The sequence below is a fragment of the Ciconia boyciana genome, chromosome 5 (assembly GCF_034638445.1).
Source record: "Ciconia boyciana chromosome 5, ASM3463844v1, whole genome shotgun sequence".
In the NCBI taxonomy this organism is placed as follows: domain Eukaryota; kingdom Metazoa; phylum Chordata; class Aves; order Ciconiiformes; family Ciconiidae; genus Ciconia; species Ciconia boyciana.
In genome coordinates this window covers 59,735,182-59,757,483 of record NC_132938.1, presented here as the reverse complement: position 1 = coordinate 59,757,483, position 22,302 = coordinate 59,735,182, and the positions used below count along the sequence as shown (strand labels likewise).

Here is a 22,302-nt window from a genome sequence, read left to right as displayed (position 1 = left end):
CAGAAGCACAGAAGCACGAAGAGGAACAGAAGCACCCTCGTCCTACTTGCCCACTTGCCTCAGAAACCAAAGATAAATGTGAATATAGGTTTTCAGCATCAGTGCCTTGCCCAAGATCAGCCTCAAAATTTGTGATAGGCAGTCACTAGCCCCACTGCATTTCACACTGATGACTCAAGACAATCTTCCCTCTGCATTTCACAGCATCACCATAAATGCCAGAACAGTTGACTTTTGCACATGAGAAGCCTTTCACAGTACAAGCAAGAAAAATGCTGTCCTCCAAAAAATAAAGCTTTTCCCTTATTCCTGAAGCAAATCACAAACTTCTCTTCCCTCTTCTCTCTCATGCAATTGCTTATACCTTGCTGCTCACCAGGGTCTGCCCTTTTCTCAGAAGAAACAGAAGGGTCTGGAATCATCAAATACCTGGGCTTCCTGGGGCCAGGGGGGGAGAAATATCCTTGTAGGGAAGGTCCTTCGACAGACTATTCCCTGCCCTGTTCTCCAAATGTAGACACCTCAATGCCAATTCTGTAACACTGGGCAGAAACTACACCCACATTTATATGAAGGCACAAAAACCAGAATACTGCAGATAGACCTCTGCAGTACAGAAGCCCAGAGTGAAATGCAGAAGTTGGATAATAGACTGAATCTTCTGTGAGGGAGACTGAACCATATACTGGTGCTTGTTCTGGTATGTTTCCAAAATAGGTTATTTTCTCAAAAATCTAATACTTCCCAAGTTTCACAAAGTAACCTAAAACCAGTGCAAAATTGGATCCCAGTTATGCAATCCACTTTAAAGGACTCTAAAATGTTTTTGCTTTTATTGGCAGAAATACACAGGCATACCAAGATACCGACCTGTAGCAGTGCAGTGCTTTCTGTCTCGCTGAAGATTATATCCAGGAAAACAAGCACACTCCCAGGAGGACGGGCTTAAAGAAGAACATATCTGACTACAGCCGCCATTATCTGGAGATGTACAACCTTAAACAGAACATGTGAAAAATTTAACTTTGCCATTCTAAGAAAAAAAATACAACAAATCAGAGGTGTAAGCAAGAGAACGATTGATTCACTCTGCTTAGGATTTCTACAGTGCAAGGCACCTCAGTGACTGATAGATTTACTGAAAGGCCTCCTGCTGAAAGCAGAAGTCTAGTGAAGTGAAAGCAAATTAGTAGTAACTTCTTCTAGAGTTTTTCCTGAAAATTCACAACACAGGAAGGGCGGGTTGGGGATTGGGGGTGAGATATATGAAGAGGGCTTCCATTATTTCAGAGAACTCTTTCTCCCATGCAAATCTCATCACATCTACAACAAAGTAACAAATTTTATCAGCCTTTGTACTCCATGCAAAGAAACAGCAAACTAATGCCATTCTCTCCCAATAAGTTAATTAGGCTAGGATGGTGAACTGATACTTTCTAATACAACAACCAAGATTTCCTACAAAAATAAACTATTCTTTCTTCTTAGGGCTGTACAATGGTTATAGCCTCAATGCCAACATGAGCTTACTCAGTGCAGTGTCCCTAGCAAAACAGCAACACTGACTGAATCTATGTATACAGTACAGTCCACAGTCCACAGTGAAAGGGGAAGGAGATTTTTCAAGGTGTAAGGCTGGCATTAATGGAGCTATCTTGACCCCTAAGACTGAAAAGATGCAGTTGAAAAGCTACAGTCCCCTGAATTTGGAAAGCTTGCTGGAATGGGGAATGACAGATTAGTGGGTGTAGTAGCTTCAAATATTCTGACTGCAAAAATTCCATTTGTGGGTAATCAGATGAAATTGCTCTAAGTTAGAGTGACTCTGAACTTGGGTTGCATGATGTCAATAAAGTATTCTTCAGATTTCACCCAAGCCCTAATTTTGTACCTGTATTACCCCTCAAATATAAATTTTAGATGTCTCCTGCAACAAACATCTGGGAGATGCCTTGATGTGTGCTGACAAAAAAGAACTTGGCCTGCAAACATTGGATGTTGCTGCTAAGCAGCATCCATTAAAAAGCACCTGACATTACCATTGCCTCCTATCTTGTACAATCATTTACATCTGTGCAAAATTAGTGTAAAATGCTATCACTCACTTCTGGCTCTTACTGCCAAGAACAAAGACAGTTTGGCATTCACTACAGCTAGAAAAAATGTTACTTACCTGTGCATGCTTTGCCATCCGCTTTGAGTACAGATCCTTCAGGACAAAAGCAAACAGGCCCTTTAGATGTTTGAAGGCAACCATGGCTACATTCGGTGTCATTACTTGTACAGGAAATTAGCTCTACAGTAATTTAAAGAGGAAAAAAAATATCTTAAATTATGATAACAATTTTTACTAAGCCCCCCAAAAGAGATGTTAACATTTTCTTAAATAGTAAAAGAAAAAGAAAAAAAGAAAAAGAAAGAAAAAAGAAAAAAATAAAAGTGTGATGTTGAGAGTACACTACAGTGGTCTTTCTGGGGTTTGTTTTGGTTTTTTTCCAAAATTTTTTTTTCCCCCACCCTCTCCTAATTATAGCAAAGAAGAAAGCCAAAAGTGCTGGGTCCTGAAGCCATTATACTGATAAGCTTTAAATTTTCCAAAATTGTATGAAGATGTGTTATCAAAATATAAATAATTTAGAAAACTTCCTTTTTTACATTTCATCAAAAATAGATCAGGTTTTGAAAACTACAAGGAAGTTATACTGAAAGAATAAGTATAAAACACAAAGAGAATGAGGAAAACCTACTTTCCTACTACTCCAAGGGTAACAGACCTAGAACCTATGAAAACAGGAGATGAACCTTCCAGAAATAAAGCTATGTTCCTTAGTGGCAATTTTTGAAGCTGTAGGGGCAAAACCATGTGAGGACCTGGCAATAGCTTTCCTTTACTTTCTGTAATAATTGTTGGAGTGCCAACATCTTTTTGAGTATTTCTTTCATGCCATTTCACAGGACATCCTCCTTCCACCTTCTGTATTGCAGTGCTGCATCTCTTTATGCCAATTGTAGTGCCATATGGCAACAGCCACTGGAAGACTGCAACTACTGCAAGATTCCCACAGCTGCTTCTTTGAATCAGCTGCATGTACTGGCTTAAATGGTGCATAGCTGTTGCAAATATTGCTTCTCCAGGGCAACTGCGCTCTGGACTGGATTGTTCTAACCCCTTAAGCACAGTGAAGAGGGTCAAGAAACTGATCTTGTGTTTCTGACTAGAGCTTGTGGCTTTAGATGAAGAGCTTCATACAGGACTTGGAGGACAACGCATCAAAATGTCTGGTCAGCACGTGGACTTCTCACCTTGCATCTCTCTCTCTCTCAAGGTGCGTAGATGGTGACATATCTGCCTTGTGCTGCAGTAGTTAAGGAGTTATACTGTCCATGCTGCATCCCTAGCCTGTGTTAGAAAAACATTATTTTCTATCTAATTTGAGCCACTCAAAATGTAGGCATATAGTTCAAGCTAGTCATCCAGAGTAGGACTGAGTTGCACAGTGTCTAAGTGTTGTTTTGCACACAAAAGGATATCCCACTTCCCAATAGCCTCTGGCTGCAGGACTCCCATAGTCTTCTGTCACATCTGGCTGCCTTCTGCAGCTCTCACACACACCCTGGACCCCCACGACTGGGTCGCTGAATCCTACTCCTGGCTCCCTCTTAATAGAGAGGGAGAAGTGACTCTTGGAGGTCTAAAACAGACTGACTGCTAGAGTCTGTTAGACTCTGTTACTCTCTAGTAGTGATATTTAATATACCCTAGGTCCTGATCCTGCCATGATCCAGACTGAACTCATTGGTGTGCTGGCACTTCTACTTGGGCATATACCAATGTTTTATTTCCGTGGAAACAAGGTAGAAGGACCCTTTGTTTACACCTAAGTTTCACTTCATTATGAAATAGATAAGTGACTAGGAATATCCCAGGACCTCACAACTTGGATGCATTTCACATTTTATGTTCTAGACTTACTTTAGAAAGGCTTAATTCATTTGTAGGCTGAATATACACAATGCTGCATAAAGGGAGAACAAAAAGCTTCACCACTGACTCTTACTATGACTAAAATATGGTCCTTGAAGCTTACTGACTGACAGATCTTTGGTTTTTCCCTTCACTTCTGTGTGTTCTCTGCATTTAGTTTATTCACATTTATTGAGCTTCACAGAGCTTCCTGGTTTATGTACCTACATTATATAGATAAGTTCTCTCAGGCATACTTTTTATACACAATTTAATTGATAAAAGAAAAAACAAAACCACAAGTGCAGCAGTCCCCCAGAATAAACAACTTTGCGAGTACTTCCATGTGTCTTATTCATTGTAAACAGATGCACATGCATTTAATTTCATTAATTTCATGCACATTAGCAATGCTATCAACCCTGATCTGAAGAGAAAAAAGGTGATACTGTAAGCTGCTCATTCAGAGGCTGTGCAAATTGTTATGCAGGTTAGACAGAGTGAACCAAATTCAGAGACCACATTTAAAAAGATGTAACTGCTTATCCACCTGGAACGTGCCACAGAGCCTAATCTGAGCAGAGGGGTCTCTCTAGAGACCTGACTCTTTTCTTTTTTTTTTTGCTCCTGAAGAGGCTCACACTTGATTACTCACGTGTAACTTACACTTCCTTAAACATGACCTCTGAATTTGGTTCACTCAGTTTAAGCTGATCCTGCTTACATAATAAGGAATTGGAAGCGAGCAATGCAGCACACAAAGTGAGGTTATCTGGTCCAGCTTCCAGCGCTTCAAAAAAAGCGCTTCCAGTGTTAAATGAGGACTCTCTCCAATATCATACTGGAGGCGTTTACGTATTACTGCTACTTACCATGACATGTTTTCCTGTCAGGCAGCAGAACAAAACCTCTCGGGCAGGTGCAGTAATAGGAACCAGGGATGTTCACACAGCCCAAAGTACAGCCGTGATTCCAGAAGCCACATTCATTGATATCTGCCAAAAGAAGCACTTGCTGTGTCAGAATGACGTCATCAACCAGTGTTAGGGAATTAGATTAATAAAACAAACTAACAGTCTTCAAGAAGTACCTCTTTTTCCCATTCATTTTACAAAAATATGTTGGTCCTAATAAATGATAAAAAAGCAAGTTTGCAGACCTTATTCAAATAAGCTTTAAAACCTTCTAGCAAAACCCACTCAGGCTGCATGTGTCCAGCAGAGGTGCCTAGTACGCCTTCCCATACAGATTCCAGTGCCAGTTAAATCCTGTGTGCACCCAAAAAAATTTACATTAGACACTTTCTTCAGACAAAAATTCTTTTAAAAAATTTGGCTCCAACATGACTTAAGTAAAATTCTCAAAACACAGAAGTCGTTTAGAAGTTGAAATGCAGAAAGCAATCCTGGTGAGTTTCCTGAGAACTGGATGGGCTGCTCAGGCAGGTCTGTATTCCTGTAAGCTAGGAATTTTGACGCCTTTATGTCTTTTCAAATCTGGTCATGTAGTGAAAAAGATGCTTCTAAAAGTGATATGTTAACTATTACTAATAGTAATGTTAGATTTTTATTAAAACAATCGCGATTAAAACGCTTAAAACTAAACGCTTAAACTAACGCTTAAAATTAAAATCGCGATTAAAACATGTTAAGAATTTGTGTCTTTTTTGAAGGTGGGACTTAAGACAGCCACCTTGTTGCAGGCTTTTTCAATGTTTCACCTTTGGTGATATATCTGGTTTAATTCTTATTTAAAAATTAAATAAGCACCCATAAGCACTTCTACTTGACTGAAGCTCCTTCTACTACTCAGGCTAAGACCAAAATTTCTCGCAAGAATAGCATTCGTGACATTTTCATAGGTCTCCTTTTAGACTATGTCAGAACCTGGAAGGACACAAAACTGAAATGGCACAACTGGAATTTTTAAGACCTCAGACTGTGTTTTCATACTCAAGATATGAGTAAAGTAAAAGAACAGAAGAATTTTTTCATCTGACAGAATAAAGCTGATAGGAGATTAACATATTACCTTCACAAAACTGTTTATTTCGACTTAAAATAAAGCCACTAGAACATTTACACTGATGAGTCCTTGATTCTGGCCTGCAGATTCTTCTTCTGCACTTTTCTTTGTTCAAATCACAGGTTCCTCTTTCTGGAAGAACAAATATAGTGTAAATGTAATGGAGTTCTTACCATATCAACCTTCCAGGAGAAACTATTTTTGAGCAAAGATGCTCAGTGATGTGTCTTCTTCTCAACAGCTACTTGCTCAAACCGAGGAACTTCTTAATAATAGAAAACAACTTCTATTATTTTCTCTTGGTAAAATCAGGCCAAAAAGTCACTATAAAAATGAAAGACTAAGAGTAGGTCTGTGCAAATGATCATTTCTAGCTCCGTGTCAGCACAAGCAGATCTAGAGAGAGCCTGAAGCAGGGGATCATTTAGTTTGGTTGCATACCTACAGGGACTATGAAAGGGAAAACAGTGTGTAGCAGGCTTTATATGCCACCAGTCCTGCACAGTATTATATGTTACCAGGCTCTGTAGAACACTCAGAAAGAAGAGAGCGACAGAGACAGAGCACACACACAAAAAGAGAGAGGAGAGAGACTGGAAAAGAGAGAGCATACAAAGACTGGGAACTATTAGCACAAAGCTGTGCTCAAGTCTCACATTATTTAACAAAAAAATAGTTGGACAGATCATAATGACCATAAGTTTCATTTGGACAAAAAGTATTAGCACAGTCTAGAGAATCTTTGTACTGGAGTGGATCCTGGCTTCTGACTATGAGAAATACAAATGCTATAAATCTTGAACTCAGATTTAAAACTCAGAATGTTTCTGACGTCCAACAAGATATGCCCAAACTTTCTTCAAAGGAAGCAGGAAGAAGCACCCAACAGATCCCCAGAAGCCTTCCTACTTCTCCTGCTTCACAGAAAAAGGCAAACAGGTATTCAAGTATCTTTTTCATGGGAAGGATTTGCAGAGCCTCGTGTCTGTGCTCAGCTATCTTTTAGAGCTGGTGCTTTCACAGATATGCAACACTCATGGTTTTATTTTTGTCTCCCAAACTATTATTTTTGTTTTAATCTTCCTAATCTTCTTCTGGGGTTGCTTGCCCCTTTCCCAAGCTAAAAATAGCTGAAATGCTGCTACTGAATGTGGGTATGCAGCCACCCACACACACCACCGTCTTTGCCCTGTGCTGTCTGTGTAACATATAAGAAATCATGGGCTCATACAGGCAAAGAAATTTGTATGTGAACAATTTTCTTGTGCTCTTTCTAATTCACCTTCTAAATTCCAAGAGATGGAAAGCAGCATAATATTTAAGTTCAGCATTTAGTCTTCTGCTAGCCACAACAGATAAAACACTGGCCATTTGGTGGAATGACAGATCACATCTATAGAAGACTGGAATAATTTCCCAGACAGACACTTCAGCTTGGCTGAAATCATCAACATTGCACTTATTTGCATCAAACTGATTAATTCTTCTCTAACAAAAGTTGTATCACTAAATGAAAAATTATGAATGGATGACTAGATGGACATTATCTATGTTATTAAGCATGTTAGCTTTTGAGAGAGTTGAATTTTACGTAGTTTTATCTGAGCCTCTCTTTTTGTAGAACTAGTTCTGAATTGGACTCTTAATCTTTGTTCCTGCTGCAACTGAATCAGGTACATACAGTAGTGGGGTGTCTCATCTTCAAATACAGAACTCATTAGCATGACAAAAGTGCAAGCACATGCAATCAAAACAACACAAAACAGAAACAAGACCACACTCAATGCTGCATCTGATGCTTATCACTGGTGCTGGTATTTTGCCCCTTGCTTGTACCATTATTGGTCTAATGAGACCTAAGACACCCAGGAATTAACAGAAGCAATAATGGAAGCAATAATTTTGCCATCTGGGCATTCTCAAGAAGATATTCTTTTTTAACTGAATAATTATTAGAACTTGATGTTGCCAAATCAAGATTTAAAAAAAAAAAAAATCACATTTCAAAACTTAAAGTGAATGGTGACTAAATTATGAATCAGAATTTTTTTTTTGTAATCTTTTCTGGAAGAACAACCACTACAAACCATACTTTCTAGCTTGTTTGGTTGGGGGGGGGGGGGGGGGGTTTCCCCTCTTCCATCACCTCTCTTCTATGGAAATGGGTGTTCTCAGATAATAGCCTGATGCTGGTATCTTACACTGGAAAGAAACACAATTCCTCCAAAAAAATATCCTGGCTCTACTGAATATCATTAATCTGTCAGAGAAGATACTTTTAAAAAATTCCAGAGGTAGTCTTTGAGATTTAAAGGTAATTAATATATTTTATGAGTCATTAATAAAAGTGTGAAGAACATTCCAGTAGGCATTTATAAAAACACATACTGTCATCAAATCCAGGATTAGCTGTCAAAGAGAGCTGAAGTAAATTAGAGGCCATATTCCAGATACTACCGTACTAAAGTTGTTGTGTGGGGTTACAGCAAACCCGTAGCAGAATTAATGCTCTTCTCTGTACTTATTGGCCCTGACCAATCCAGGAAAGTCTTTTGAAAGAGAAAGCGAAGAGGGAACATGAGGACTTTAAGTAGTACAGTAAATAATCCAAATTCCAGTAAAAAATCAAATTATGTCAGCTGAGCACTTCTCGTCAGTTCCCTTTTCAGCTGAAGGAAAACTGCTATCTGCTTTAAAGAAGGCCTGATAATTTACAGCTGACACTACATTACAACATACACTTTCTTAGCTTGTACAGAGCACCCAATAAGTCTAGGTATGCTTTTATCTCCAGGTTTCTCTGTTGTAAGATCAGCTATAAATCTCATTTGTACTCCAGGCTCATTAGTCCTCCTTTCATCCCAGCTCTTGCACTGGATAAGCCAAGCAACGTACATGCAAAGTCCAAAAGGTTCATCTGGATTCAGCCTGTTAAGCTTCTTTCTACTCCATCATTTCCCAGACATTTTTATAAGAAGGTATTTGGAATAAAAAAAAGGCCTACTGCTGACAACACTTACTGTCATACAAAAATTTACTAAACATGTTGGAAATATCGGGGTATATACTGCAAGGCATTTAAAAACATGGGTAATAAAGGTGGGGAAACCCTCTTTCCAGCGGAAAGAGAAACACCGGAAAGCAGCATGTTCTGGTGGAAGAAGTGAGGTTAATCTTCTGAGAGAAGAATAAAAACTAAGTGCTCATAGTCAATGAAATCACGCTACACACTCTTGTGGAGAGAACATATGTAACACAACCAATAGCCCTTGAGGTTCAAGAGGCCACTATCATGAACTGCCTTTCTTGGTCATTGTTTCTTCCTCTCCATCTTCATGCATATGCAGACATGGTGACAGACACCCAAGGAGGCCTCATGAGACCTTCCAAATCTCATTGTAACAACCCTGAGATACCTGGACATGCCATTGTCTGCACCACAAATGTATCCTTCCCTAGTTAGTCTGTGTGAGAACACCAAACGTGTCAGTTGAAAAAGTGCTTCCATTTGCCAGGATGACTGTTCTCCTCAAAGGAAGCACAGAACAGGTATTGTTTCTCGATGGAGGCTCCCTGTGTTTACAAGTATAAGCTTGATTTCCAAGAATACTTTCTCTTCTGCATCTCAACAGCTCTTTGCACTACAAACAAAGCATTTGAAGGGGAAAGTTCCCTTGAAGATTTTGATTTTTCCCACAGAGACCAGATTTCAGGAAGGAGAGACAGTATAAAGCTGTTGGTTGGCATGAAGAAAGACAAAGCCTATTTTATAGTAGATATTTAGAAATGTTTCAAGAGAGGTATTTACAGTTTCATTTTTGCTCATATGAACAAACACTAGTTTCTCTTCATGTCTTTATACTACCTATACCTCTAGGAACCCATGGCCGTCTTCCCTTGGGAGTTCTGCAACCATTGCTTGACACACAAGTGCCTCTGTGCTGTTTGCTCAGCTGTTCGTATCCAAGCAAAACTGGTGACAAAAGCTATTCTATTAAAGCAAGAATACTCTATGTCTGCTTTCCAGAGATCAGAGAACAAGACATTATTTCCCCTGGACACCCCCCACTTCCTACTGCCTCAGCAGGAATCCTCAAGGAGAGTGAGCTATCCATAGTCAACTACCTTCATTTTCTGATCCACAGTGAAAGGCAGTGACATGACCACCTCAAACTGTAGGCTGCAACTGATATCAATTAAAGAGACCCAAGGCTCTTATCTCATAGTTATTATGGCAACTTCAAGTCTATCTAAAACAGGCTGACTCTTAACCCAGCCATTTCACAGCAAAGCTGAGACATCCACAGTATCACTTGCAGGACAAGTGATACTGAATTACTACACACTTAAAATCCTTCAGTGCCATAACAATCAAAGGTGTGCAGATGCACATTACAATAAAACTTCCAGAAGGGAGCAGACATTTGATGAAGATAATCTACATGGAGTATTAAAAAGCTGTATATGCTTTGTGCATTTAGCAGGAAAGTATAAAAACATCTTTGTGTAAACAAAGGGAACAGAAGGAGAAAATCACATTTATCTGCATGTGTATTCAGACTAATGAAATGAGCTGTTCATGCTCAGCACACTTCCAGCCTGATCCTCCAGCTGGAGTTACACACACCAAGTGGAACTGTGGATCACTGAAGGTAAAGGAAACTTTTTCCTTCACTTCACTGAGGCCTGGAATTTTGCCAAAGAAAATTATTATTGTGAAAAATCAGAGTGTATGACATTATTATGCTCACACATACAACTGTCTCATTACAGTTTACTTACCGAAATTCTGAGAATCTGTTCTTGCACCTGGCTGTTTAAAGGGATGCACCACTTTTATCTCCACTGGTGGAAAAAATGATGGCTTCAGGCTAATTGTGACTACAACTTTTCCAGTATACTTGTTGGCTCTCCATATCATACCAGATTTCAACTCTGAATAGTACAGGTGCTCAGCAAAGAGAGACATGCCAAGCAATTGATGTCTACAACAAAGAGAAGATAACACAAAGTGGCACGTTACCTGATCCCTATATATTTACTCACTCATACATTTTCTGAGCGTCTAGTTCAGTCACGTTCACTGTAAACAACCTTTCTTTGTATTCTTTTATATATATATATCTCTCTCTCTTATATATATGAGAATTAGATGAGGTGCCAGAGACGTTCCCAAATAATCCAGCACCCAGAATCCTGCAGATTTGCAAGAAATAGATGCAAAATGGATAACCTGCATTTCTCACAGGCTATATGAGCTGTTGTTCAGGACTGACTCAATTGACAGAGAAAGCCTAGGTATCACCCTGCTTCTGGTGAACCCAGCAACTAAAATGGACACTTGCTTTGTTGAAGGATGTAGGCCAGATAAGTTCCTCCATTTCCGAATTTCCAGTGCCTCCTCTGACGCTTCTGACTGTCCCAGGAAATCAGGGTGAAGAAGGAGGGGTAGGAGTAGGGCGTTCCTAAAATCCATCTTGCTGCTTCTGCTATCGCAGGAATTTAGTTTCCATTCGCTGGTCAGTTAGAGCAGCCAGCAGGAACCACAAAAGGACCCAGTTTTAAATAAGAGGGAAAACAGAAAAAATACTGAGAGAGGGATTTTTGGCCTCCACTTTCCAGTACATATTCCAGGTGGAAAAAGGAGAATCCATACCATCCAGGCTCAAAGGGAAAGTGTTGATGCCCTAGTGAACACCAGCCAACTCAAGGGAGAAAGGGGAAAAGGGTAAGGAAAAATCCAATGCGAAGCTGGCAATGTAGGGAGAAACCAGCTTTGTGTTCATCATATGCAAATGGTGTGCTGCATATTTAAATCAGCAGGCCAGTGAAACCATGTATTTTTCTCATTTTGCAGTTGGCAATCCCAATTAAGCATATGCCGATCCAGCATACTGCCAGAAACTGCAGTGATATAAGGTAACGTTTTCCTGAGTACCTCACTGAAAACGTGCCCACCATGGAGCATCTGTACCGCCGCAAAGCATGAAGACCAAATATTAAAGGCACCCAAAAGCACATGGGTCTAACAGCTCCCTCAGCTGTGCTTAGCCCAGGCACCGGGGAGCAGAGGGGACCAAGTCTGCTGCGTAGGACAGTTTTCACCACATCTGCTGATGCTTGCTGGAGAGCCTGAGCACTGGGGCTTATCCGAGCCTCCCCACCCAGCAGCTAAGGAGGACAACAGGCTTAGAGAAGGATAGGAAAGACCTGATCTAGCTCAGTCTCTTGAGCACAGCTCAGACACCTGAGCTCACCCACTGTGACCTTGGACAAATCATTTAATCTCTTTGGTTTTCACTGAGAAGAAGGTTTTATCTGCAGAAAAAGGCCACTAATAAACACTCAGACAGGATTTCTAAGGATTAAGTAGTTATCATTTGCTAAAAGCTCGGAAGATGGAGAGTACTGAGTGGCAGTGACTTTCTTCCATTTTCCTGTCAGTAATTTTAGATTTACAGTTACAGGCCATTTGCACGACACTCTATACTCCTTATTGTGTTATGAACTGATAAAATAAAAGGGAGAATGAGGGAGAGAGCTTAACTGCATGCCCAGGAAATGAGTGTTTTATTTCCGACAAGCTCAGGAAAACTCACCGGACCGAATTTTTTAGCAAACGAACAGCTCCACCATCATAGTCGCATGATCCAATATGGGAAATCTCTTTCCCATGGTCATGTTGGATCCAGTAGAGCCTTGTGTCAACCAAATCTAGTGAGATGGCCTTTATTTTTTCTGTGGTTCTTAAAACATTTCTCACATCAATTCCACTGAGGGACACTCGGTGTATGCTGGAAACTGTACCATCTGAAGACCAAAATAATAGCCTGCAGGCAAGAGAGGCATGTTTTGGGAAAAAAAAAACAAAACACCAAACACAACAAACCCCACATTTGCAAGATCACATCACTGCTACACACTCCTTGTTTAGTTGCTCCTGTATATAGAATTTTTCAGTCTTACCACAGTGCTTTCAGAATCAAAGCTAAGAATAAAGCAAGGGACTTCCTTAATATGTACTCACCTATTTCAGGAAAGCCCCATATACATCTCCCCTTAATGCAGTTCTATTAAGAATGGAAATAATTTTTGACAACAAAGCGTTGTCTGTTTAACAGAAGCAATATTACCACTAAAGTTTTGTTACAGTTGTTTCCTTATTTTAATAAAAATGTTTCTATCAGAGACTGTATGACTCTGCTCAGGAAGCAATGAGATACTAGAAATTTCTCTCATGTAGGTCAAGCAGGAATCAGCCCAGCTTAACCATGAAGCACTATTGTCTGTCTCTCTGCTTTGTTTGGCCATGCAGTCAGAGAAAGGAACTGGAATAACCTCTCAAATCTACAAGGAACTCCTGCAAACTTGGGGAAAGGGATATCTTTGAGGCAGATATGCATTGCCCTCTGCGTCTGGGGAGGAATCTATCTCCAGAAACTCTAGTTGAACACATCACTTAAGTGGTTAAATTAAAAATACCATTTCTATTATTGTTCTCATTTCTTTCTACCTTCCTGCTGGTTATAGGAGCCAGACTATGCTGTCGTTAAATTAAGACAGAGTCAAAATACAGCTACAATACTCAAAACAGTTATGCACTGAAGCTACTTACATGTTCAAGTTATTCATGGATCAGAACCCAGATTTGCCAATGTGACTAAGGTTAACAACAGTTCTTCCAAAATAGCAAGTTATCCCTCATTCATGTACATTTTATTTTTTAATGTTTGGGTTTAGAGTCTTTGCTTAGGTTTCTTATGCACAAAAATTCCAAGAAGCATCATCATTTTGCCTTGTCTTTACAAAACTGCAGAATTTATATGTACAAAACAATGTAGCATAAAGCCAGCTTTACTATGTTTATGTTAATCATTTGTTAAAGGCCTGAAAATGGATTAGATCTCACTGGCAAGGGACTATACTAAACCAGTAGGAATAATCAGCCCCTGCCTCACAGCTTTTCCTCACTGTTACATAGGCTACAGTTATCATAGGTTATTAATGTGTAGGTGAAAACATGTTTCCAGAAGGACAGCCCAATTTCATACTGCCATTTTTAAACACTTTATTAATATCTGGTTGCATTTCTATAGCACCTGTTATTTAAGAAACGTCACTACTCTGGAAATTGGGATAAATGCTAGGATTCACTTTTTACAGTTAGGGAAACTAAGAAACAAAGGTGGTTATATTCTCTATGCACAACTTTTGCAAATCAGCATAGGGACAGGATATGATATGAACAACAGGAAGGCAGAAGAAGAATGAAGATTAGAAATCAGCTTGAGTAATTGCCAGCCTTTACTGTATTTGCTCTCTATTTTTCTTTAGTCTTAATCCTTATTTTTCAGTGTTTCTAAGCACCATTAAAAAAATTAAATCAATCTTACAGCAATAGTTATATTATTACTACTAAAACAATCCTATCACTGCTAATAACCAGACACATCTTTTGAGAAAAACTCTATTATTAGGGTATCACATTGACCTTCATTACTCTTAGTTGCACACATTTGAAGGAAGACATTGTTAATATCAGATTTAGCTCATATTTATGCCTGTGCATGTAAACATGCTGGGGGTTTTAATTCCCTTCACATTAAAAATAGAGCCCTCAGCATTTTCATACAAGCAGATAGCCATAGGGCATAAAAATGCTGTTAAACTTCTTGGAGTCTACTTTCTTTACAGTTTATTACTGGCTTACTGGCCTCCCTGCAAGCACATGAGTACAGCTTTTATGCATGGTGAATCACACCTAGGTGAATATATGCACTTGAGTCTCCCCAAATTTTTGCATAAATTCAGCAAATATATCCCTATAATGCCATTTGTAACATGTGTTTCAATGGCATTTGACGGTGGGTTTGAGGACTTGTGAATATTTCCAAGATTGGTAAATACTACATTCAAAAGCAAATCAGAAAAAAAAAATACATAGGCTGATGCTCAGGCCTTTAAATCCTACCCAAATGGCAAGGCTCCAGAGAATACTAGTAATGCTACTAGCATCAGAAAATTGGTTTGTATAAATGTCCTTTCCTAGTACATGTATAAATGTACTAGGAAAGGACACATAAGCCTTAATATTAAAATGGTTTCAGACACCGCTGAGCAACTTTACTGCAAATCAAAAGTGGCAACAAAAACATGCTTTTGCTGTACGAAACAGAAGCATCTCAAAGTCTCCTCAAGCTTTTATTTTTGCAGCTTTAATGGAAGAGGTTTATGTGTAAAGAGAAATTAGCATGGAGAGACCACCGTGACAATTCATATTGATAACTCTTGAGGAGGCCAAACCTCTTATGTGAGCACGGTTCTCAGTGTAAATGGCTTGAAGCTGAAAGAAGTATCTTTATGAAGGCTAAATTATTAGTGACACAAAGTAGCAACAGTAGATTCAGAACCAATATTCAGAGCAACTGACAAAGAGACAAGGGAAACAGGAGCAAAACTGTAAGTTTAGACCTTTTTTCAGAAAACATACCAATTTATATTCTAAGTTTGCCATGTTTGGAGCACAAGAGACTCCCAGCATTTGCAGGCATCATTCCCCTTGCTGCTCCAATCCTGCTTTCTGCTGCCCTGAAAATTTGCTGTCTTTGAGAAAGGACCAGCAATGCCTCTTTCCCTCTGCTCTCCTCACTGGCAAAATTTTCCCTGATGACCAAGAGGTATAGATCCTGTATTAGACTTCAGTGGGCTTTTCTCACGCACTTCTCTATTTATCTCTTATGTGCTTATTAATCTTTTATCCTCTTTTGTCAAAGTTCAAGGAGGTATTGGATTATAGATAATACACTGTGCACAGATTAGCCCAGCAGCCTATAAACTGCAGTCATAGTACTTTGCATATTTTGAGTCCATTTCAATGAAATTACTAACCTAGATAAAATTACCTTTTCTCAGCATCAATGGTAATCCTTGTGGGATGACCAACATCTCTTAGAAGAACTCGTCGTTTCTTCCCATTCATGTCTGTCACTTCTATGGTTGCTTTCTGCCTATTGACCCAGAGAATGTCTTGATTTATCCAGTCAATAGCAAATCCTGAAATGCCCTTTTCTATGTAACATAGTCTCTGTAAGCGGAAAAAAAAATTTGACAAGAAGCATCCTAATGATTACCCTAAACATGACTTTCAACATAGGGAATAGAGTGCCAGACTGAAGCTTCCCATTTCATTCCTTCACCTGCTTCATTTTCTCTCAGACCTGTAGATTTTTCTCTTTCTTATTCTTTAACCACTTTCATTTGGTCTTTGTACTTACACATACCCCTTCTGAACTGAGTGACCCCCTGCGAAAGGGGAAACTGTTCTCTATAAGAAATACACTGGACTAATCTTTTAGCTAAAACTTCTTGCATTTGGCACACTATGAAGCACCCAGACCTGAACTGTTACAGATGGAAGACTTCCTAACACACCGTTGCTGGACCGTGATCCTTAAAAACTAGCTTAAAATTCATCAGTGAAGACTCCACATGGGTACAGGAACACTGGCAATCCCTCTCAAACAAAAGAAGGCTCTCACAGCATTAGAGTTCAGCCACAACAGCCTGTCTGCCCTTCTTAATCAGCCAGATGCAATGAACTGCACAGCTTTTTCTGAACAAAGGATGAAGTCCTAAAAGAAGCATTTATGCAACCATAGAAACCAATAAAAGGTTTGAGAAAAAATAAGTAGGAATTCAAGCACATTCTTCTCATACCATTTGAGCCAGTTTGAGTTACAGTAATCTGGAAGACAAACTTCCATAATGCCAGGGATTAATTTAAAACTGATAGAAACATTATTGTCTTCAAAGCTTTAGTTTGTCTGAATTTCCTCTCCCTCATTTTTAACTCCCCTTCACTCGATCCACAGAAAATACTAAATGTACTGTGAATGCCAGTAAAACAGCCTAGACTCAGGACCATAACTATTACGATGGCAAAAACTATTTAATAAGTCTGAAGTGCTAATCAATAAACAGGAATGGCAGAATTGTACCTAAAGAGCAGGTGGTTTCCATGGAGGGTTTTACATCCATTAACTTGGAGAATTCCAAAGAACTGATTACTTTACCTCTTGTTTTGTGCCATTCAGGTGAATTCTTTGAAGTAGTCGCCTTTCAGAGTCTACCCAATACACTTTGTCTTCTGTATAATGAAAATCCATAAGCGTTGACTGACCAGTATCAGCCACCAATCTTTCGTGATTGGTCCCTTCAGTGTCAATTCTAAAGATGGCATTTCCATGGCTAAAAAGTAGGAATGGTGCAGGGTCTGGTGTGGAGAAAACAAAGAGACCAATTAATAGATAAGCATTGCACTTTTGCTGCATTAAGTTCTCATCAGTATTATACTAGCCAAAGAGAAAGTTCAGGATCTAACCATCTCTCTCATATTTTAATGATAACTTTCCAGGCATATCCCAGACAACCAATAAGACATAAATGCAATGGTCCTTTCACATTTAATGCTGAAAGTTAGGTCAAAAATCTGAGTTATGAAACTGCGATTGCAGTGGTTGTTACCACTAATCCCAAAGCCTACACCCTAGTCAGAGTTCAGAAGAACCATTGCATGCATGCCAACAGAGGTTGGAAGAATTATGCCATTGATGTGTCTCCAAGTTGAAGACCACTTCCAACTACTGAGCTACAGCAAGAATTTATCACAGAGAGGTGGTCTGGAGTTTCACTTTAACTATCCAAACAGGGAAACTGAAGATCCCAAGACAGGGCAAAGGAAGAAGCTAGAGACTGTGGAGGTTTCTTGTGATGCAGAGGGCTGAAGGAAACCAAAAGACCTGTACTTGAAACTCCTACAGCTCAACAGCAACAACTCCTTCCAGACAAAAACTGTATTCGTAATGAGTGAAGGGTAAGACCATATCAGTAACTTAACATAAAATACATTAAGAAGAAAGGCGTTCTAATTATGCCCCAAACTCTAGAAATCCAATTAAGGATGAAAGTGATGAGCAACTAGGATGGTCCCAATAGCCTTAATGCAGCCTTAGAACCAGGTGATAAGTACGGAAGTACAATTAGTAGGACATAACAGTTGGGGCTGCAGATTACACTAACCCAGTTTTATCAAGTCCTCTTTGTTATTTTTAGGGTGTCACCACAGGGCAGCGTTAAGATTGCCCAAGGAACCTTAACTGTATTTCCAAACCACAACGGCTTTCATTTAGGCAATTTGAATATTATGGATATCTATCAAGTGTGTAGCAGAGGAAAGGACTTTTTATGTAACCAGTCACATTTTAGCCTCATTTTAAAAAGAAATTAAAAAAAAAAAAATTGGGGGTATACAGCCTAGTCTTTAATTTACCACTAAAACAACATTCAAAGAAGAAAGCCCATTGTGGTGGTAATGGTGGGGATTTATAACATGGTTGCCTGAAACAATAGATCATGGCATACAAGTAATGTTCTAACCAAGTGACTTTGAAATGCAATTATGGATATCGATCCAACAAAACAACAGCTTTCAAGCCTGTCTAACCACTTGTTGAATTGATCTTCCTGCAGTGCAGAGCAACTCTCCATTTCTCATGGACAGATGTCATCAAAGATGCATTATCATCAGTTTTCTTGCACATACACTTTTGAAAATTAAACTGGTTTTATTGGGCTGTTTTGCAACCTTTTAACTAAATATCTTTACTATTAGTATGAAACCTGAGGCTTTAAACTCAACAGACATCACTTCTACGAATTTTAGCCAGCTGCTCCACCTTCAACATGGTCGTGAGGTTGATTCCACCCCTTTCACAGCAGAGGAATGAGACCAATTTTGATTTCTCCAAGTGAAGAGCAAGTTAGGCAGAAAGTTCTGACAAGCACTCAAGATATGATTTTCTTCTGTTCACAAGGAAGATGATCAGCACTCTGTTTCTATACTAACAGACTTTTGCATCTCAAGTTTTCAAGCTATCACCCAGTTATAACAGCTGCTTCTAGGATTTTAGTGACTCCCTTTTTCTGCTGCTATTTATGCTGAGCAACCCCATGTGAGAATATTTAAACTATGAAGACTTGCTTTACGTAAATGGTAAATGAACGGTGAAGTGTAGCAAGGTTGATTTATCTCAGGAATTTGACAGCTGTACTGCCTGCACTTTTGCCAATTAGTTGACCAAGAGCATTTATGTACTTTGTTTTTGTCCTTCCCACTCTCTGAATTTCAGGCTCCCATGAATGAGGGCTGTAAATGGAACAGGGACCGAACAAATCTAACTTTGATTGCAGAGGCACCAGTCAGATTTGGGACTTAATTTTATCAGGGGTTTAATGAACAGGTAAACAACACCTGCATCAAAGAGCTTCCTGTCTTTAAAACATGAGGGTATTTTACTTGGTGTACCTCCTACAGAAGGGTTTACACATAGCATAAGGGTTCCTTACCCATCACAGTAGCTCCTGAACCATCACTTACATTCTACTGGTGCTATAAATGTTAGTAATAATGTTAAAAAAAAGTTGAAGTCCTCCAATATTAAAGTAGGATTGTTCTTTGAAAGATACCTGTGCACATATATCACTGTGAGGTAACACGTTTGTATTCACTTCAGTTCAGAAGTGAAGAGTTTACAAAACATTTGATTAAAAAAAAATTAAAATTCTATTTAAGGGGCTAGAGGTGTTTAGACAGGACTACAAAAAATCCAGCTTAGGTCTTTGTGAGTCACATGTTGCTGTCAATAACGATGTTTCTAGGAGCTGACTGAAGTAATCATGTTGATGCCAATTTAGGAGCTGCACAGAATACTTTTGGTTATGTTCACGGTCCCAAAGGCTACATGCACAGGGACTCAAGTACATCTCCTACTTCTTGGGTCAGAAACATGCCCTGTCACATCCCATCTCTGCATTAGCGAGAGTCCCAGGCAAACATTAGTCAGAAAAAGAAAACCTGAGTTCCTGGATCAGAAGGGAGCTGTAGCATATCCCAGACAGGAACCAAAACCAGACAGGAAACCAAGGTGGAGAGGTGAGAGGTGAACTTCAGAGCACTCCTACCTCATACTCTAGATGCAATATAGGTTAAACCAATCAATAAAATCCAGCTAGATTTTTTTTCCCTGGGTAGCATCAGTTGAGGACAAAATGAAGGTTATTCAAAGGCCATAACTGTGGATATTTTCCTCTTAGAAGGGCTAAAAACTTTTGAAATTTAAATGCATCTTACTCATTCAAAAATCAATTTATACACTCAGGACAGAGCAAGGGAGAGAAAGAACTCACAGCTGCACTCATATTTATTAAGAAACTGCCGATGGGCCAAACCAAAAATAAGGGCTTCCTGCTTATGATTTCACAGCACTGTCCCTAGAACCTAAACACACTGGAAAGACATCAATGCCAACACACTGAAAGAGGCAAAGGTAGCAAAATCTTGTGTACTGCTGTGTTTTCCTGGAAGTATTAAGGATGCGATAAGAGAGTTTACAGTTCTGAGCACACAGAGAGAGTATGTCTACTAAACAGGAAGTCATTGTTTAGTTTTGTTTGTTTTCATATGTTCATTCACCTTCCTACCACCATACTTTCCATTCTTCACCATCACTCTTCTGTGGCACCCACTTTTGGCCTTGCTGCTCACCCACAAAGTAGAAGAGGCAGTTTTTCCATCAGCTAACCAGAGCACTCAGTCACTGTCCAGTAGGGACCAGCCAGGCACGGTTCACTTTGAAAAATAATGCTAACTAGATCTCTAAAGCTCTTTTTTAGTCTTCAGAAAAGAAAATGACCTTACCATTCGCATAGCAAGACCATTTGTCAATATCCAAAGTGTAGCCAGGCAAACAGGAGCAGATGTAGGACCCTGGAACATTGATACAGGTTTGGCCACAGGTTCCCAAACCGCCTTCAAGGCATTCATCGATATCTGAAACATGTTTTTGAACAGATCAGGAAAATTCAGCTAGCAAAAGGAGCAAAGAGCAAAGAGAAAGAATACCCTTGACATAGTAATCTAATAATAAACTGGTCACAAATTTTAATGTCCCATCATTAAAAAAGGAGAGGAGGATGGCTGTATTGCTTCATGCATTGGTTTCAGAATTATTGGGTTTTTCCTTTGCCACATGCACAGTGATTTTTATGGGTTTTTTAGAAGACTGTCCAGGGAAATTACCAGTCTCCCTAGTGTCTGGGCACTCTGGTCTCTGATTGTCCAAACACAGGGAATAGACTTGTCTCATACGCCATTTCTGTGATTTGCATTATCATTTGCTATGCAAATGATGCCTGCAGCTGCTTCCACAGTAGTAATTTTGCCAACAAATTAACAAACTTTGCAAAGCAGCAAACAGACTGCCACAGCACTGAGTTCCACATTGAGCTCATTTTGGTTTGAGTCAGCTCTCAAAAATACATACAAAATGCTAAAAACCCCACTATATTTCTGACAGCCACAAGCCCAAACGAAGGCAACAAGCAAACTAATTAGAAACTTGGCTTTTAAACTGGTAGATTAGGCTAGAACCTTTAGGAATTAAAAGATATTTGATGTATTTATGGTGTTTTATCAGGGCTTGAGGCAGTAACTATTAATCAAGTCCTAAATTAAGGACCTTATTTTTCAAAAAAAGGTCACCACTGAGGAGCATATTTTACACCAAGGGGGAAATAAATTAACCCCTTTGGCAGTCCCATGGATGATTGTCCCAGAAAATTTAGATAAACTTCAGTTCCTACTGAAAACAAATGCATCTGATTGATAGTAAATTCCCAAGGTGCTTGACATCTGGCAGTACCGTATCCTGCTATATTTATTGTATGACCACTGTGAGGGTTGCTCTAAGGAGCAGCTTTTTCCCTGCCCTAGATCTATTTGATGTCAGTGGCTTTTGTTCTGGGTTTTATCATCTGACTTTGCACATGCAGGAAAAAAGGAATCAACACAAATTATTTTAAAGAGACACATTTGATTAAATCACTAAAGGACATCATTTCATATCCAAAACTACACATATGTATTGAGTTATTCCAAGTATAGCTCACAACAATTTTTTTTTTTTTTTCTGTATTCCTGATCAAGAATTTAGGGCAACAGAAGAAGAGCTTCTCCTTGGATAACTTATATTAGATGACCATTTGAATCAAGTGCAAACTCTCAAAGTGCTTCGGGAGGTCTGTGAATTTTAGGTGAGGATTCCCTTAGTTCAAAGGTCAGAAATGGCACCTCATGATAACAACAAGGACCTGCAGTTTAACCAGCTCACACCAGCACTTTGAAAGAAACTTTATTTCTCAGTAACCTAGGGAGAGCTAAGCAACCAGATCTCTGACGTCCCATAGGTCTGGGAAAC

The 22,302-nt window shown here is 39.3% G+C and overlaps 1 protein-coding gene across 1 annotated transcript in view; it reads right to left on the bottom strand.

The window, feature by feature from the left end:
• Window positions 1-22,302, bottom strand: part of EGF (epidermal growth factor) — a 62,301-nt gene that overhangs the window by 31,899 nt on the left and 8,100 nt on the right. Inside the window, exons 2-10 of the mRNA XM_072861794.1 lie at window positions 20,745-20,876; window positions 17,062-17,261; window positions 15,892-16,073; window positions 12,589-12,819; window positions 10,772-10,974; window positions 5,996-6,121; window positions 4,837-4,959; window positions 2,174-2,296; window positions 871-996 (exon numbers count right to left, since the gene is read on the bottom strand). Coding sequence (XP_072717895.1) covers window positions 871-996; window positions 2,174-2,296; window positions 4,837-4,959; window positions 5,996-6,121; window positions 10,772-10,974; window positions 12,589-12,819; window positions 15,892-16,073; window positions 17,062-17,261; window positions 20,745-20,876 — 1,446 coding nt within the window. The remainder of the gene's footprint in view (window positions 1-870; window positions 997-2,173; window positions 2,297-4,836; window positions 4,960-5,995; window positions 6,122-10,771; window positions 10,975-12,588; window positions 12,820-15,891; window positions 16,074-17,061; window positions 17,262-20,744; window positions 20,877-22,302) is intronic.